This window comes from Pinus tabuliformis, chromosome 1_2, assembly GCF_031772625.1.
Source record: "Pinus tabuliformis cultivar Carrire ecotype Pingquan chromosome 1_2, CPIR1, whole genome shotgun sequence".
NCBI classification, from domain to species: Eukaryota; Viridiplantae; Streptophyta; class Pinopsida; order Pinales; family Pinaceae; genus Pinus; species Pinus tabuliformis.
The window spans coordinates 934,637,028-934,656,809 of record NC_142298.1 but is presented as its reverse complement, the minus strand read 5'-3'; the positions used below and the strand labels follow the sequence as shown (position 1 = coordinate 934,656,809).

At 41.1% G+C, this 19,782-nt stretch overlaps 1 protein-coding gene across 4 annotated transcripts in view; it reads left to right on the top strand.

Annotated features, from left to right (window-relative positions):
• Positions 1-19,782, top strand: part of LOC149209011 (uncharacterized) — a 392,284-nt gene that overhangs the window by 144,130 nt on the left and 228,372 nt on the right. For all 4 annotated transcript variants that reach the window (XM_089396248.1, XM_089396247.1, XM_089396246.1 and 1 more), the window contains one exon: positions 5,543-5,638. In XM_089396248.1, coding sequence (XP_089252374.1) covers positions 5,543-5,638 — 96 coding nt within the window. The remainder of the gene's footprint in view (positions 1-5,542; positions 5,639-19,782) is intronic.

Here is a 19,782-nt window from a genome sequence, read left to right as displayed (position 1 = left end):
TAATATTTTAATTTCCCTAAGTTTAGACTTAGGAATTCCATTAAAAATATTAATTATTTTAATAAGATACAATCCGGATGGAATTTCACCAAACGGTTTCTGGGTTCTTTAGAACTCATGTGCCTTAGCCTCTCCACCAATTTTCAAGGCTAGAAAACTTCCAATGCTACCAAAAACTAACACCAATGAGTTATTACACTAAGGTGTTCCATCAAGTATTCCTCTCGGAATGCCACCTTAAGCGTAAGTAATTGAGTTAGGCACAATAATAACCCCGTTTTACGAGAATTATCATAATGCAATGGAACGAGAAGCACGCTGTGTGGAATCAATCCTGATGATGGAATATGTCAAGTGAGCTCCTCTAGACCCCATAGAACATCTCCAAAAGCCCCTGGCCCGCTGATGACGTAACCCTGCACTTGTGACCTATCTGCCTCCAATCCTGAAAGTCCATTCTAACCATGCCATAAGGAACGCCAGAAAAAGGAACATCACATGATGCCATTGTGTCATTCTTTGTCATCTTGTTGTTATATTGATGGATTGATTCACATTATTGATGGTATACAATCCAATGATATAATCGTATATAGCCTTAGCAGACTTATGTTCATAGGGAATCAAATGATCCCAAACAGAATCCAATAGAATGCTTCTTGCAAAATATCGTCTTCATGATATGTCTCCTTTCCTGATTGATCAGATGGTTCAATAACTTTACCTGTGAAAATTCCCATGACTTTGTTCCTTTCAAGAATGATTTCAACCCTTGCTTTCCAAGCCTTGTAGTTAGTGGCTCCTTCAAGCTTGCTTTCAATCTTCACGAATGAGGAATTCATGATGAAAATATAGGACAAAACCCAAAAACCTTCAAATGCTCGTCAAGATGCTTTTCAAGTGTTCTTTAAGTGCTCTCAAGATAATATCTCTGTTCTTTTCCTTCACCAAAGCTCTGATACCATGTTGAAATTCTAGTGATGCAATGACTAGAATAGTTTTTTCACAATTGATAACTACTTCTATTGATACAAACAATTCCTTCTTTATCCTTTAATCAACAAGTAGCTATACATGAAAATCTTTAACCATTAATTTTTCAACAAGAGCAGTAAATAGAGATCTCAGTAGACAATGAACAATAGACAATAAACAAGAGACAAGAGACAAGAGACACCAAGATTATGCTCACAACCAGGGAAAAACCCACTAGTGGAAAACCCATTTTTTTTCCTTATGAGAGAGAGATTCTGTCCATCAATAGTACATTAGAATGTTCCAACAAATCCAAAATAGTCAACAATGCAATACCAATCAAAGTCTGCTCATAGAAGGAGAAAAATTCCACTTCTGTCCAATGAGTAAGGTTTGCACAAAGAGGCCAAAACTTAGGCCTTTAGTCACTATGATAGGAGGTCAAAATTCTAAATGTAGTTAGCACAAATGTTGCCAACGAACTGTCCAAAAAATTCAGCCCAAAACCCTTAGTCAACTTCAGAAGTATGTCACATAAAAGGAGCAAGCTTCTTTGTAGTTTTTAGCCTCAAAGAGTCAACATAACAAAAGTTAAGATGATCCCCAAAACACTCAAGTCACTATAGTGAACAAGCCTTTTGAAGGAGATACAAATTGCAGTAAAAAAAAACCCTTTTATCCTCTTTACACGTGTGGATATGCTCTGCAATAAAAGACCAAACTTGTGTGTGATTGTGTTGGCGAAATAAGAACCAAAGAGTACTTGTATATAGGTGTTATGTGAGGCCTTATTAGCCCTAATGGGGCCAACATGATGACCTTCTTGGAGCTGACTTGTAGGGCTTAGTTGGGCCGACTTGTAGGTGTCAAAAATCCATTTCTTCTCCATGTTTACAATGAAAAAGGTCGACCATAGCTACATTATATTTCAACATATTGTTGTAACGACGTTGCTAAAAACATGGATGGAGGTGAGCAGGATGGTCAACTCTCTTACGAGAGCAAGCAACTAGGTCATCGAGATAAGTGTCTAGTTTGTGCTTGATGTCGTGAAGGCATAGGACGTGTTAATTTTAGGTATGTTCTATGTTGAGAGCAAATTTACTTCAATTTTCCATATTAGCTCAATATCAATTCCAGATTAGTAATCACGTTTAGCATGATAGTAAAATGCAGATAGAACATAAACATAAATCACCGAAAACAAGCCAAGACAAGAGGACACAAGATGTGGTGCTAGCCAGGGACAAACTCCATTGTGGGGAAACCCTTGATCAATTCTTCTTATATGTTTTTCAATAGTTCAGCAGAGATATAGATAGTACATATAAATCAGAAGTCAACACCTCGACTTGACAAGATACGAGCAGAGATCTTCACCATGAAGATAACGTAATGAGGTAGCTAATCTGATCTCAGGTGAAAGCATACTGCTTCAACTGAACCTCCAAGGTGACTCCATCACCATGCTGCACCCATCACTGTGCTGCACCTCACCATCATGCTGCACTTGACACTGTGCTGCACCCAATCACTGAGCTGTTCTCATCACTGAGCAGTACCTCATCATCATGTTGTACCCATCATCAACAAGCTGCTGCAATACCATGCTGTACCATTGTGCTGCACTGTACTGCATCCATGCTGCCCACAATAGTCACTGCATTTATCATGCTGCATCCATCCAAGTATGCTGCATCTAAACATACTGTCAATACAACCATGCTGATGTTGACAATACAACCATGCTGCATCTTATTACATCACATGCTGCACGATACTGTGTTGCACCAGACTGTCCATTGTGCTGCACTGTACTTCCATTGTGTTCAGTCCTCTATGCTATTGGCTATGGCCTACGGCCTAGCCCAACAACAAGTAAGGTTGAGTTATCTTTACCCTTGAACAACAGTGTCTTCCTCTTATTGCTGCACAGTCATGAGGGCTGAGACAGGCCTCTCAATGGACTGTGTTATGCCCCTTATTTCTCTGCTGTTATGACACCACTAGGACAGTGTTTAGGCAGCATCTTGTTACACTCTTTGACAGGCAGCGTGTAGATATTTTATGGACAGCGTTTAGGTCTTCACCATGACTGCATTTTAGGACAACTTCACCATGACTGCGTTTTAGGGCAGCTTCACCATGACAGCATTTTGGAACAGCTTCACCATGACTGAGTTTTAGGGCAGCTTCACCATGACAGCGTTTTAGAACAGCTTCACCATGACAACATTTTAGGGAAACTTCACCATGACAGCGTTTTAGGTGGCATCTTCATTAGGCAGCGTAGCTCCTTCTTACCCATGACAACAACTAGGTCTAGGGCATCTCCTTAACTCCCTTTAGACCTGCGGCTAGGGCATTCTGCCTTCATGACTGTGTTTAGGGCATCATTAGGCCAGCAGTTAGGGCTTGCTTCATACCAGCGTTTAGCCTTCTCCATGATAGCGTAAAACCTTCTCCTTTAGGGCAGCATTGTCTCTTAGGATCTCTCCTCCCACCAAAACCCAAAGACAAGTGGAGAGGAAGAGATTACAAGAAGAGTGTGTGTGCAAATGACTAGCAAGCCACCTCTTTTTATACTAGAACGTTGAGCACAAGTGTGGGCAATTTGGTTGCTGGCCGACCTTGACAAATTGTCCAATAACACAAATAAATTCATATCTCCATGAATACTTATCAGATTCGGATGATCTTTAGATCAATCCTACACCTCTCAATGAGAGGAATCCAAGAAAAATATCAGCTGCCATGAATAAGTATACCCAGATGGAGTTTGGCCCTAGTTTCCAATTTTAACAACATGGCCAATTGAAAAGTGGCTTCAACATTTTTGAGATCAAAAGGCATCTTATTGTATGCAAACATGCCCCAACGGCATATAAAGGCTGTCTTATGTTGATCCTTGGGACAGATTTCTATTTGATTATACCCCAAAAATCTTTCCATGAAAGAGAATATCTCTCTTTCTGCACACTCGTTAATAATGTGATCAATGAATGGTGTGGGGAAGTTGTCCTTCAGGAAGCCTTATTCAAGTCATGAAAGTCCAAGAATAGCCTAATGGTCCCTTGCTTTTTATCGACTGGAGCATGATTTGATACCCATTTTGTGAGAGGAATCAGGTAGATAAACCCTACTTTTAATAGTTTCTCTACCTCTGCCTTTATTGTGGTAGCCTTTCTAGGGTTGATCAGTCAAAGCTTCTGTCGAATAGGATTTGCAGTTTTGTAATTCTTGATCTCATGTTATACAATTCTAGGATCAATTCTTGGCATTTCTCCATTAGTTCAGTAAAAACACAAACTTATTCAGCAAAACAATCTGCTCCAATAAAGACATTTTCTACAACCTTGAGGTTTTCGGAAATGTTGATCAACACGGTTTAGAAAAATTTGCCATGTTCACTTGGCATATATAGAAAGCGACACCAAAGGATTCACATGCTGATCTTCATTTTTAAACGTGATTGAATGAACATTGTTTTCTGCCCTAAGCAACTATGGGATCAAATAAGAACAATGGTGCAAATCTTCCCATGGCCTTTCAGGAGTAGTCATTTCTTCAAGGAGTGCCTCATCAGATGGAAAAATAGTGTTGAGAACTAGCTGAATGCTTAGCAATTTTTCTGACAATTGATTTGAAGACAATATATAACTTATATAAGGCAACAATTTAGATCCTTATGGCAAATGGAAGTATAGAATATGAAGTGGTACTCTTTAGTGATGCCCAACACTAAAATCTATAAATTTTGGAAAATTGTACAAACCAGTTTTGATATTATCGGCGATATTTTCGGCAAAATGATATATTTCCGAGTAAATATCACGATATTTTCCCGTTTTGAAAATATCATGATATTTTCAAAATATCGCCATATTTTGAAAATATTAGCTATGTTTAAAAATCTGAAAAAATTGATTTTTTATGCTTGCTGATAGTTGCCGATATTTTTGCCGATATTCTCAATAAGATGTTTTCTGGACCCTTGCCGATATTTTCCCAATACCGATATTATCAACGTTGGTACAAACTATGACTATGGTAATATGTTTAATTATATATTTGTGTGAAATTTTCATAAATTGACTCACAGCAAAATTATAACATATTAAATGTGCATTCATTTCATTGAATGTTGCAATTTTATTGCACAATGTTTTGTATGTAAAGAAACTTCATAATCCTATTCACTGAAACTAGAAATCAAATCAAGAAGTTTCTCATCTTGTGAATCATGGCTAGATCTTTAAAGATTCAGAAAATTTAGAGGAGAAAATAGAGTAGTTATTTGGGGTGACAAGAAACATTAAATAACTACTAAACTGCTCCCTTGACATCTTGGTTCTAATGATCATTTAGTTGGAATATATGGTTGACAAGAAACATTAAATAGCTACTAAAGTGCTCCCTTGAAATCTTGGTTCTGACGACCGTTTAGTTAGAATCTATGTTTTATCTTTCAATACAAAATGATGAATAGGGTCACACATGCTACAGAATGAAATTGCTTTCAAGATTCCTATAACTACTGCTAAGTGGTTTGTTTGTTCAACTGTAGGTGGATAGCCTCTCTGGGTTTCATGCCAATACTCATATCCCAGTGGTTATTGGATCTCAAATGAGATATGAAATAACAGGTGACCCTTTATATAAGGTAATTAGAATTAGATCTCTTTGTAAACTTTTATGTGTGCATGTGCTATTTGCTAAACCATGGTGTAATAATATAGAGAATGTTCACTTATTTATAAATGCACAAAGATTTAGTGAAAAAAATTCGTCATGATTTATTATTTCTTTGTATGCAAATGAAGTTTATTATGGATTGTCGAGCTATAGATTAAGTACAAGATATGGATTGCTTATTTGGCTTGTGAAATTTTTTGTGATCAATTTTGGTTAATATTCTACATTTGTTTTTTAACTATTTGATGCAAGTCTTTATCATTTTATGAATGAAATAAATGCTTCAAATATAAAATTGTTTTTCCGTCATAATTTTTAAAAATATATCAGACTGATGAAGGAATAATCAAGAGATTATATTGATAAAATTATAGTTGTTATGCTGATATGAGCTAGGATTAACTTGCATGCATCTTATATGTAATTAAATGGTTCATTGAGAGAAAAATGTCTTGCATGTTAGTTATCCGGTGTTACTTGTCTTGGTCAATGTTATTAAAGTTCGACTACAATGCAATATTTAAAACTGAAGTTATTTGCTTGCCTTTGACAAAATCACTATGCACCAGGTCTTCATCCTTCAATCCATTTTTAGTAGGCTAGTTATTGAACTCTTAATGTCTACTTCTACTCAAATGGCTTTTGTCAAAACTATTGAACATGTCTTGTTTTAGAGTTTTTATGTGCTAGGGTTGAGCTAGAGCTTTTTTGGTTCTTCCTAGCTAGAGTTTTGGAGAGCTAGTGGATTTTAGTAGTTCTGTGAGACGACCATGGTATGTACATGAATTTCATCTTATGAAAATTTAATGAAGCTTATCGTGGTCCAATACTTGTGTAAATTGCAGATTTGATTTTCAACAATCTATGTTTTCCATGGTTTGTAATTTCTGGGTATCTATAATCTGCTGATTTGATATAAGTAAAAGGTATTATGTTAAGTGATTTAACTTCGTAATTAAAGGACTCTCTTTCTGGTGTGTTTACAGTTGTAAATAAGTGTTTTCAAAGCTGGTTTATGCATGATGAGATTATCTTAGAGGGTTGAAACTTAAAAGAGCACTTTGTTATCTTTTTGCTTGGATTGCCTAGAAGTTGGGGGTTGTGAATATGTGAAATATTGTCTGCTACTACTGTTTTGTTTATATTGCACAACATCCCTAAGGCTGAGAGTAGGGTTAAGATATAGTCAACAGGATAGAGCTAAATTTTTTGTTTCACATTAAAACCTCGAATCACATGAATTTCTACAATCCTTAGGGTACACATTTCCAAGCATATAACAGATCTGAAATAACTTTATTGCAGCAGATTTTGCAGCATGATCTTTCCCCGTTCTCTTGTATATGTGTGTTAAATCACTTAACAGTTCCCATCCAGGTCCACATTTGTCCATTGGGTCCACAAGGTGTTAGCCTTCCCTTTCCCTTGTCCACACTTTGGGTTGGGCTTGGAACAATGCCTCGGAGGTTGATGCAGCTAAAAAGAAAGTTGAAAGCATAATTTGGCCACTTACAACAGGAAATGTACCACAAAATGCAAAAGATAGTCAGGACATAACAATTTAGCACATAGGAAAAAGCCAAACATGAGCTCTAGGCCTCTAACCCCTATCATTATCGCCATCACCCTGGTTCCTAGGGCCCCTATGAGTGCCGCCTGCATCATTTAGGAACCCATGATTGTCCCAAGCCTAGGTGGGTGATGAACTGCCCAATCTTAAGGGGGTGATCATTGTTTTATCATACACATCATGCTCTCATACCTTGGAGCCCCGACTAGGAAAAGAAAGAAAAATAAATGAAAGGAAAAAGGCATATGGAGAAGGGAGGAAAAACAAAGGACAAGGTACTTCATGTACCTCAATTTCTCCCTTATATATTCACATACCCAATGTGTGGGCTTCCCTCATTATAGCTACCCTTGTACCATGGCATGTGGCTTGGAGCCTGCCATATTGCCCCACTCCATTCTATCTTATTTCACATACCACCTATCATTTCACGGATATACCATGGACCTGTCACCCCCTTAGAGGTTGAAACCACCTAATAGGGTCCTTTATTAACCTCTATTATTGAGCATGGTAACACTTGTACCTTTTGAAGTCCGTTTGGAAGGGCATGCTACTATGAAGTGTCTACTTTTGCCCCAGATTAGCAAGCTTATTTACTCAATTTCACTAATGGATTGTTGTACTGGAAGGTGAGGAGAAGCATTGGATTTTAAAAAGGATTGTAGGTGCTGGAAAAACAGGGGGGGGTGAATCAATATTTCTTACAATACCACTTCATTAATTTTTTTTCAGAGCATTAGTTAATCTTCAATTATTATTTAGTAAAAACAATAAACAACAATGCAAAAGATAGAGAAAGTAGGCACAAGATTTTTAGGTGGAAAACCTCCTTTGGGTCAAACACCACCGAACGCTTTTCTAATAAGTTCTTTTAATCCTCAGGCCCAACTGAAAAGGAAGCTACAACTTCAGAGAACTCTAGAAAAGCATTCTTCTCCAGCTCCCACTGGAAGGACGCCCCAACGTGTTGGTTTTATTAGCAATCAGCTGAAAGGATGCCCCAACACCCTAACGAGCCACAACTCGCCCTAGCACCACCTTACTACCCTAAAGTGTTTACAGGATCCAAGTTGAAGGTGACTTCATTCACCTGCCTAGCACCACCCTACCACCCTATAAAGACAAAATAAATAAAAGATGTGGACTCCTGTACCAGGGACAATGATCCACGTTACAATGATTTTCATTAAATGATAGACAACAGTAGTGCCATACCCTTATACTGATAGACGTTGACAATAGAACTGACTCTCCCCAACAATGTCTTTTACAACTCTTAGGCAACTTGACTCTTTACAAAATATGGCTCCTGTACCAGAGATAATAGCCCAGTTACAATGATTTGACTCTTGACTTTTTACAATGCTTCTCAATACATAGGACAACTGTTGATGATGTGACTATGATGGTTGCTCTGTTAAATTTAGGATTAGCATGTTCTTTTCTTAGGCCAATCATTTCATTAGCCCATTATTAATTCCATTATTCCATTACCAATCATATTAACCATTGTCTTATAACAGTAACTGATGAAAGAACATCCAATGTAAATGCAAAAGACAAGCCAAGACAAGAGAACACAGGGATTGGTTCAAGCCAGGGAAAAACCCCAAGATGGGGAAAACCCTTTATCAATTCTTCTTTCATTAATATCAAATGTTCAACAGAGAGAGAGAGAGTACAATAAAGATTAAGATCTACTATCCTTTGTGCATCAACAAGACTGGTTAGGGCACACCAACAACCCTAAACCAATACTCTAAACACGGTGAGTCTTCCTCCCATTGGTCTGCTCCCTTGTAGTCCACTTCTAGATATCCATACACTGATCTAGGGTTTGAGGCTCCTCCTCAATGCACCCTACAACAACCCTGTACCAACAGCTAGATGAAATAATCCCAAAACTAAGGAAGAAGCCTTTGATCAACTGTGCTGTACCTTCTTGTGACTGCAGCTTGAAGGGAAGAACCTTCCAAGGCCTTACGACCCCTCAAAAAAGTGACCCAACCTGCTGCTGTAGCTCTTCCTTTCCTGCGGCCTAAATAAAGACATAGAAGATACAAAAACAAGCACAGAAGGCCTTATTGCCTCTCCTCTGAATTGCGGTCTGAGATAGTAAGGAATCCGCAACCCTAAATAGCCTTAAAACAACCCTCCGAGCCACCTTGCTGGCTACTACAAGCCTCAGACAACTTTGGCCTCTCTCCCACAGGAAACTGTACCCAAACAGAGACAATTCTCTCACAAACTCAACTCCTTTCTCTTGGAGGTCCTAGCCTCAGATCCACACCCTATTTCAGAAAATTTTGCACCTTGATGATGTCTCAAATGAGGTTGGAAGCACTTCTATATATGGGAATTGGAGAGGGTCAAGAGACATGTCATTTGGACTTTATGGAGGTGAGGCCAACCTTGACAATTTTGCATGAGTGGGCATAAAATCAAAAACACATTTCTTCTTAACCAAATTTGATGATCTTTAGGTCGATTTTGGTCCTCTTGAAAAGGGGAATTCAAAGATACAATTATCTTCCAAAAAGGAGTTGTCCAAAGTGGAATTTGGCCCTAGTTGCCAATTTTAACACTCCCTCTCAACTAGGGAAAATTCCACCTGCCAATCTATCCATCATCATGCCATCTTGTCATCATACACCATCTCTGCATCTCATCTCAACTAACATTGATATAGATAATGAAAGAGAATTGATCGAGAGTGTCACAAGTCCTTGCCACTCTCCATTGACAAAAGTCAGTTCACATAACCAAGGGTCGAACCCCAATTAGACTTGATCTAGAGTGATCAAGTTGTTTGAACATCATGCATCCTAGACATAGGAGTACAACAGTACACGATGCGTCCATCGGTAGTGCTATGGCCCCGATCCACTTTTCCCAACTCATTAGCTAGATGAGAGGTACTTCCCATGTGTCCTAGACTACATGGGTAGGATGATACTAAAGCAACAACAGGGAAAGAATATATCACATCTTGCTCCAACTACATGTAGGAAAAGGATAAACCACATCCTACAATCACATGTCACAACCAACATAGGGAAATGATTACACCACATCCTTTGTGCATGCAAAACCACCAAGAGTAGGGAAAGGATGAACTACGTCCTACATGCATGCCAACGAACAATTGTAGAAAGGATCCTACACATGAGGAAAGGCTGAACCACGTCCCACCGACAAGTCCGCCATAGATCGTAGGGAATGAGCATCCTACATGTGGGGAAAGGATGAACCACGTTCCACTGACATGTCCACATGTGACAACAAGTAGATGCATATATGCATATATCATTGGGATATCCGCAGGAGAAGGTGAAGCACTCATCCTGCTCATTTGCCATAGGAGAAGGTGAAGCACTCATCCTATGCATATATCATCAATCATAGGGGAAGGTGAGCCACTCATCCTGCTCATATGCCATAGGAGAAGGTGAACCACTCATCCTATGCATATATCATCAATTGTAGGGGAAGGTGAACCACTCACCCTCTGTGTCATATATCATCGTGAGGTATCACAGGGGAAGGTGAACCAATCATCTTGTATCTAGCGTACCTATAGGGGAAGGTGAACCACTCACCCTATGGTTTCTCATAGCATCAAGAAGTACCTCATGCGCCCCAGGAGCTCCTAGAGCTCAATGTTCAATCGAGATCCTCATAGTAAGGTCTATCCATGACTCCAGCATCTTTTTGAGAAAACTTGATGTTACCAAGAGGCTTTGCAAGGATGTCAAACACCTGTGCATCCATCCTAGAGTGATGGAACTTGAATGCTTCCTGTTGTAACATATTCCAAATAAAGTGGTACCGAGTGTCAATATGAGAAGCATTGGATTCTCTAAATCCTACTCTTCAATATACAACAATGGTGATGAGCATAAATGGCTGTTGAAGATTTTCCTTAAATTGCTTCATGATAAGCCATGCTTCTTGCTTTGTAAATTCTGCTTTAATGGTGCTTTCAAACTTTAGTCTTTGATTTATTCAAGAAATAAAGGTTGACCTTAAGAGATACAACACTTAGATGTGCTCTTACCATTTACTATACTGTTACATCAATATCTCTCTGCAATGTTCTTCAGATCATACTATCTTAATGAGCAGCTATCCATAAATTGTCTTCGAATCAAGGCATATAATTGATAAATGAGAGGATCATCATCTTGTTGGAAAGACAACATCAATAGCTGTATCCAAACTTCATAGCTCCCTTTGAATATCGAGAAAGTAACCTTGCCTACAATGTAACCATCCACAACCTGTTATTAATCTATGGATTTTATAGCTCCCTCTTAAGGTGATCATTTGGCCTTCAATCATGATCTTCCCATTCGAGGCAACTAATCCATTATGAGGAGGGTTCTTTCGCATTCAAGCGTTCATATTTGTTGAATCCATGTAAAATAGTGTAAATAGAAAATAAGAAGAATTGGAATATGAAGAGACACTGGGAAATGAAGCCCAAGAGTCTCTCCCTCCATGTATATATCTATGATCAACCTTAATGCAAAAACACAATTCATTTGAGGAGTTACCTCCTAGCTTGACATGGTATTAGAGCGAGCTCCCAAAATTAGTTGTTGTGTTGTAACTCCTGTCATTATCTGCCATTATTCTCTGTCCTCTACCCCTCTTCTTTGACAAAAAATCTGTTCTGCATTTCCTGCCTTGCATAACTGTGGTCCCAAATCTCTCCGTGGAATAGTTTGAAGGTTGTGGAGGACTGAATGCTGGTGTGGTGTGTGTCGAGAGAGGTCTGAACTCTCAACCTCAATGGGGAGGTTGATGGCCGAAGGCTCAAATAAGGTAATATCATTTAGTTTTTTGAAAATTCTTATGGGTCTGGCATCGAGGTATGGTCTGCGTTCAAACTGTGGCACTCTCCTCTGTCACTGATTGGTTCATTGTTCATGGTTATGTGTTGGCGTGACTGACTATGTTAATTTTTTACCGTGCAATTGTGTATTGTTTGCGCGTTGCGCTATCACATCGCTCCTCTATCTGTGCTCAAACAGTGGCGTGACCGTGAAACACCGTTGTTCTGGCATTGCGGCATCACACTGCTGTCCCCACACCACCGTTCCACTGTATTGTGTTATACTGCCTCCTCCCTACGACATTGCACCGTGGCTCAGTGTTGCGACATCGTGGTGTTGAACGCTGGTCGTATTACTGTGTCCTGGCCCCGGTTGGTGGTATTACGTTGAACGTTGGTCGTATTACATTGAACGTTGGTTGTGTTGCGACATCGCTTGATGGCCCGCCTCCTTCCCATACCACACACCGTCGAGTCCTCCCGTACACCTGCTCCATACCATCGCTTCACCGCCCGGTCCATACCTCCTGTTATCACCCTAAGAAACTCTCCTAGGTTGTATCTCAGAGATGCTCAGGACCATTACAAACTCAACAAAATGTTGGAAATGGATGAATGGAAGGAATGATGCTTGTTCAAGCCAAATAACCACTTCTACTATGCTTAACTCCAGACATGGGTGAACACCCCCAGACTACAAGGCTTTAGACCACCAATTACTCACAGTTTGAGGATTAGGTGTACATGGAGAATACTGACCACACCAACAGATGCACAAGACCATGTGATGGTCGGCTGCAACCAGTAAAGAGGTCTGCAAATCTATTTCCTAATGCACAGGCAGGATGACAACTCTCTGGCACTAAGTAAACAAAAACCTGCATAACACATTCAATGATACGTACTAGACTTCAACATAGAGGTGGCATGACAACCCCTCTAATGCTAAATATCGAGAGCACATAAACAAATGCATAACAGGAACAGCCTAGAACAGAGTAGAAATGGAAAGTGAGCAATTAACAGCAAAAGAAGCTTGTATTAGCTGAAAATGAAGACCAGATGCTGCAAGTATCAAAGTAGTTACAGTCTCCAAAAGTTGAACCTTACATCAAAACAACAACCATCAACCCCGATTACATCTGTGTTCTGGGTATATAAAGAGTTTAATTACAAAGATATTCTGCTGTTCTATGTGTGGAGGGGTCATAATGAACCACCAACCGCTTTAACTCTCTGATGGAGTCTCTGGTGCAGTCTGCTGCTTCAGTGAATAAAATTGATCTTCTGGGATGCTCTGTTGTACTTCTCGAGCAGGTGGAGTGTAAGATGGATGAAATTCCATAACTGATAAATGCGTTGGTTTGCTCGAGGCACGTCCTCTTCCCTTCGGCCATACTGTTTCTTGAATGCAACTGTTGAAGATGAAATACTTCGGGCATTGGTAGATGAACGCCTTCGTCCTTCAGGGGCATAGAACAATCAACGGTGGCATACTGCACGGCGGGTGGAAGATCTGGTCAGAAGAGCAGGATTGGCCGTCGGATGAAACAGAGGGACGACAGATATGGCTCAGCGGGAGGGAACAGGCGGAAGCGGGAACAGACAAACATGAGCCGTCAGATCGTGGGCGGACAGATCCGATGGCCATCGCGATATCGCATCGGCGGAAGTCAAGGGGCATAACCTTATACACATGGATTACGATTTGCGATAGCGATATGGGCAGTAAGTTGTATTTATCGCACCGCTTTCGGGGGTCGGGCGGTAATCGTTCAAGGGCGAGCAATGCGAGTTATCAGGCGATGCGTGGCGGATGTGACGGGAGGAAAACCGATGTGATCGCGAGTTAACGCGCTGACGGCTTGCGGAAGTGGGAGGAGCGAATATCGTTGGATCGAATGAATGGACGACGGAGGTCTGTCGACAGGAGGTATCGGGAGATATGGGATCGAGATGGGCGAGGGCCATTGGATCTTGACGAAACTGATCGGACAGTGGAGGAGCGGTCGCAATATCGCATCGGAGGAAGTCAAGGGGGGAGCCTTTATACCTACATGGATGCGATTGCGATCAGCGATTAGATCCGGACCCAATAAAGGGATAAACTAATTTTAAGAATATCGCATCCGATAGGGGCAATCGGCAATCGTCCGTCGGCGATACTATAGACATGATTTAAAAAGACCTCTTGAAAGCTGCGATTGCGATTGCGATTGTGGCGGGGGTCTTATGGGCGCGGGTTATATGTGGTTTTAACTTTAGCGCTTGGGGCTCAAGGATGAAGGCTTTCATATGATTTCTGGTAGCAAGCCCCGGGAAATGGAGGTGGAAGGAGGATGGAAGAGGTGGAGGGGAAGGTGAAAGTGATCGGTATGAGCTTCTTTTGAACCAAACCAAGAACCAAGCCGACTTTTGTCCTCTGAACATCAGCAACATGTAGCAGAGCTAACACTGGCTCCTTTTGGGGATGAGATCCTCCCTGTGAGGCCTCAAGAACTGTAGACCAATGCCTTCATGCAAAATAAGCTTAAAAACATTGCCTAGTATTCCATTGGGCATGGAGTCTAATTAAGTCTACGCTAAAACCTGTAAAAGAACATGCTTACAATCATTAAGGCTCGAAAACCTTAAACCACATAAATCTTCAAAAACTGGTCATCTACTGGACCATCAAAACTGTTTCTCCTCCTCTCGGCCGGCCTATCAGCCTGTTCGTCAAAGATCTGCAAAATTGGGTTGATTTGATCCTCTACCTCAAAGAGTTTAGGGCATTTGGTCTTATCAGGTAGAGATGGCTTGTATTTCACCCCCTCTTTGTATGCTCTCATCCTTGGATGTTCTTCGTGGAAGCCTTTGTACGCCTGCTGAATAACAATGGTTGCTGCATACTTGACTGTGTCATTTGTGGCTTGCACAATTAATATAAATGGTGAACCAATGTATTCTTGTGCAGGGGACACAAGGACTTCATTTGCTCCTGCATCTTCCTTAGAACAGTCTACATCCAAGGAGGTGTCCCAAAACTGTGCATCCTCTTCCTCTGTGATATGGCAAACTGCCCTTTCAAGCTGTGTGGAGGCCAACTGGGCAGGCTTCGGAATATCAAGACAAATATTATCCATATCATCTTTGGGCATTGAATTCTGGCCTGCTTCAGTGCCTAATGGGCAATTATCAGGGATTGTCACTTGAGCAGACAGAGAAACATAAGATGATGGGGAGCTTTCTTTCCCTTTTTGATCACTGGACTGGGGATAATAGCAGCTGGGTCAATTTGCAGATCTGCATAGTCATTGAAAGTTGGGCTGGCTTTAGGCTCAGACTCTTCGAGGATGGTAGGATCTGCCGCTAGCTGCTTCTGCTGATAAGCTTGTTGTTCTGCAGGTACAACAAACTCACGAGCAGTGCCTCTGGATAATGATTCTTCATAGGCAGCTCTGGTTAAGAAAGGGGCACTGCCCTTATCTTCCAAACCATGGACCTCATCCTCTTCTTCAAAATGCTCTTCCTCCATGACTATACTCTGAAACTGGGTCTTCACCCTTTTGTCTTCATTTGCATCTTTGTTTCTTTGCAAAATCTGGAACTGCTCCTTTGCTCCTCTATATAGATTTGGATTTGGAAGAGCAAAGGTACTAGGAGCTCCTGCTGCTCAGCTCTTAATCTGGAAACTCTAGAGGCTAATGACTATCATCCTGGCCAATTTATTGATCTTAGGATCTGAGGATGATGAGAGCTCACCCCTCTGTCTTGTCCTATCAGCATCACCTTTGAGCCTCTCTGCAGCTATGATGTTTGATTCTACTGCAAAGGCTGCATCTTGCATATCAATCAAAGAAGCACATCTTCTTTCTCTTAACAGCAGGTAAAACTGAGAATTGAAGGCATTGGCATAAGTGAGCATAGCAGAAGTAGGGGTAGGTTTCACTTCAGCTGGTATTCTGTTGTACATATGGTTGAATCTGATATTGAAATCAGACAGCAGCTCACCATTCTCCCTCTGCAAGTTCCCAAATTCAGTATGATAGTAGAGCAGATCTTTCTTATCCCCCCAGTGCTTTAGGAACACATCATCTAAGGCCTCAATGTTTGCTATAGACCTAGGGGTTAATTCTCTGAACCATTTCCTAGCTTCCCCATCCAGGCTTTGGACAAAAACCCTCATCCACACATCATTTACACTTATATCTAAGTTATCAGCATAACCGTAAAAGGATTCAAGGTGTTCTTCAGCTGATACTCCCTCCGTACCAGTAAACTAGGCATATATTTCTGATAATCTCTTGCAGGCATGGCATTTAAAGGAACAAGCAAGACCAAGGGTCCATATCTAGCAGCTATGATTCTTTCTATCTTCATAGGTGCTTGCTGGCCTGTCATGACTGGGAAAGGTGGAAGGGTATCGGTCGTTTGGACGATAGAAGGCTGAGAAACAAACAACAGAGCAAGAGGGCACTGATGGACTAAATGGGGGACTTATTGAACAAGGAGCTCTATGAATCTCTGAAGGTATTTCTTCACTAGCAGAGATACATGGGATTTTTTAGGCTTACCTGATCTTGATGCTCCTTTCTGTGATGTTTCCTTCGATTTGAAAATCTTCTCAGGGTCAGGGACTGGAATAGCTGGTGATTTCTGAGGATTTCTTCGAGTGTGTCTCACGAATTGAGCCAAGACTATAGTGTGGAGTCGCCAAAGGTTGGTTTCCTCCAGTGGAGTCGCCAGATAGATGATTGCAACCATAAATGTGCCCAAACTTTGTCTATCATCAAAATCTGGAACTGTGTTGTCTCCCAGGGAAGCTGAGCTTCAACCTCCTCTCCCCGGCAACGACGCCAATTAATGTTATCACCCCAAGAAACTATCCTAGGTTGTATCTCAGAGATGCTCAGGAACATTACAAACTCAACAAAATGTTGGAAATGGATGAATGGAAGGAATGATGCTTGTTCAAGCCAGATAACCACTTCTACTATGCTTAACTCCAGACATGGGTGAACACCCTCAGACTACAAGGCTTTAGACCACCAATTACTCACAGTTTGAGGATTAGGTGTACATGGAGAATACTGACCACACCAGCAGATGCACAAGACCATGTGATGGCTGGCTACAACCAGTAAAGAGGTCTGCAAATCTATTTCCTAATGCACAGACAGGATGACAGCTCTCTGGCACTAAGTAAACAGAAACCTGCATAACACATTCAATGATACGTACTATACTTCAACACAGAGGTGGGATGACAACCCCTCTAATGCTAAATATCGAGAGCACATGAACAAATGCATAACAGGCACAACCTAGAACAGAGTAGAAATAGAAAGTGAGCAATCAACAACAAAGGAAGCTTGTATTAGCTGAAAATGAAGACCAGACGCTGCGAGTATCAAAGTAGTTACAGTCTCCAGAAGTTGAACCTTACATCAAAACAACAACCATCAACCCCGATTACATCTGTGTTCTGGGTATATATAGAGTTTAATTACAAAGATATTCTGTTGTTCTATGCATGGAGGGGTCATAATGAACCACCAACCGCTTTAACTCTCTGATGGAGTCTTTGGTGCAGTCTGCTGCTTCAGTGAACAAAATTGATCTTCTGGGATGCTCTGTTGTACTTCTCGAGCAGGTGGAGTGTAAGATGGATGAAATTCCATAACTGATAAATGCGCTGGTCTGCTCGAGGCACATCCTCTTCCCTTCGGCCATACTGTTTCTTGAATGCAGTTGTTGAAGATGAAATACTCCGGGTACTGGTAGATGAATGCCTTCGTCCTTCAGGGGCATAGAACAATCAACAGTGGCATACTGGACGGCAGGTGGAAGCTCTGGTTAGAAGAGCAGGATTGGCCGTCAGATGAAACAGATGGATGACAAATATGGCTCAGCATGAGGGAACAGGCAGAAGCGGGAACAGACAAACATGAGCCGTCAGATCGCGGGTGGACAGATCCGACGACCATCGCGATATCGCATCGGCGAAAGTCAACGGGTGTAACCTTATACACATGGATTGCGATTTGCGATAGCGATATGGGCGGTAAGCTATATTTATCGCACCGCTTTTGGGGGTCGGGCGGTAATCGTTCAACCGCTGTGATCGCGAGTTAACGCACGGGCGGCTTGCGGAAGTGGGAGGAGCGAATATCGTTGGATCGAATGAATGGATGGCGGAATTCTGTCGGCAGGAGGTATCGAGAGATATGGGATTGGGATGGACGAGGGCTGTTGGATCTTGGCGAAACTGATCGGACGGCGGAGGAGCGGTCGCAATATCGCATCAGAGGAAGTCAAGGGGGGAGCCTTTATACCTACATGGATGCGATTGCGATCAGCGATTAGACCCGAACCCGATAAAGGGATAAACTGCTTTTAAGAATATCGCATCCGATAGGGGCAATTGACAATCGTTCGTCGGCGATACTATAGACATGATTTAAAAAGACCTCCTGAAAGCTGCGATTGCGATTGCGATTGTGGTGGGGGGTCATATGGGCGCGGGTTATATGTGGTTTTAACTTTAGTGCTTGGGGCTCAAGGATGAAGGCTTTCATATGATTTCTGGTAGCAAGCCTCGGGAAATGGAGGTGGAAGGAGGACGGAAGAGGTGGAGGGGAAGGTGAAAGTGATCGGTATGAGCTTCTTTTGAACAAAACCAAGAACCAAGCCGACTTTTGTCCTCTGAACATCAACAACATGTAGCAGAGCTAACACCTCCCACCTCTCGCTTGGTCGTATTACTCCCCCATACGTTGACTCTGCCTTACCTCCATGTTGTCCGTTGCGTAATATATAATGCTGGCCTACATATACCCCCATATAACCTTGCTATACTGCCTCCCCATACCATGCTGTCCCATTATATAACACTGTCATAATATATAACGCTGGCCCGACAATTATATCAATTTATTTTTTTATATCTCATATCAGTTACGCTGTCTGCCTCCGTTGGGTCCCCCCATACATTGAATGTGGGTAGTTGGTCCTAGTTATACAACATATAACACCTCCCCATTTACCCCCTCCCCCATATACTACCTTCCCCATACACCACCTTCTCCATATAACGCTCCCCCATATAACAACTCTGTCATATATATATATATACCAGAAGTGCATTTTTTTTACACAAATTACCACCAGAAGTGAATTTTTTACAGTATATTGCCACCATAATTCATTTTTTACACTGTACACAAATTTTAAATTGCATTCATTGATATCAATTGTTGGAGTAGTTCTCTCTGGAAAAGAGAACTATCCTGAATGGTCAAGGAAGATAAAACACACTCTCATTTTCAATGAGTTGTGGAGAGGAGTTTGTGAAGGAGAAGGAGATAATGAACCTACAAAGCCCACTTCAGATAAGGAGATTTCCATTTGGGAAAACAAGAACAACATGCCCTATGCCTGTAGCATCTGTAAATGAATAGGTGAGTTGTCATATTTCATCGTTTTCAAATTCTTTTGAAGCCTTATAGAAGTTGAAGGAATTGTATGACTCACACTCTGAACTTGAAGTTGTCCAATTGATGATTAAATTGTTCAGTCTTGAATTGAAAAATGATGACCCTCTTGCTTTAGCATCAGAAGTAAGATCCATTATGCATGATATAAAAACCACTGGTGTTCAAATAGACATTCTTCTCATAGCTTATGTCAAGGCACTATATCACACTTATTCAAATTATCT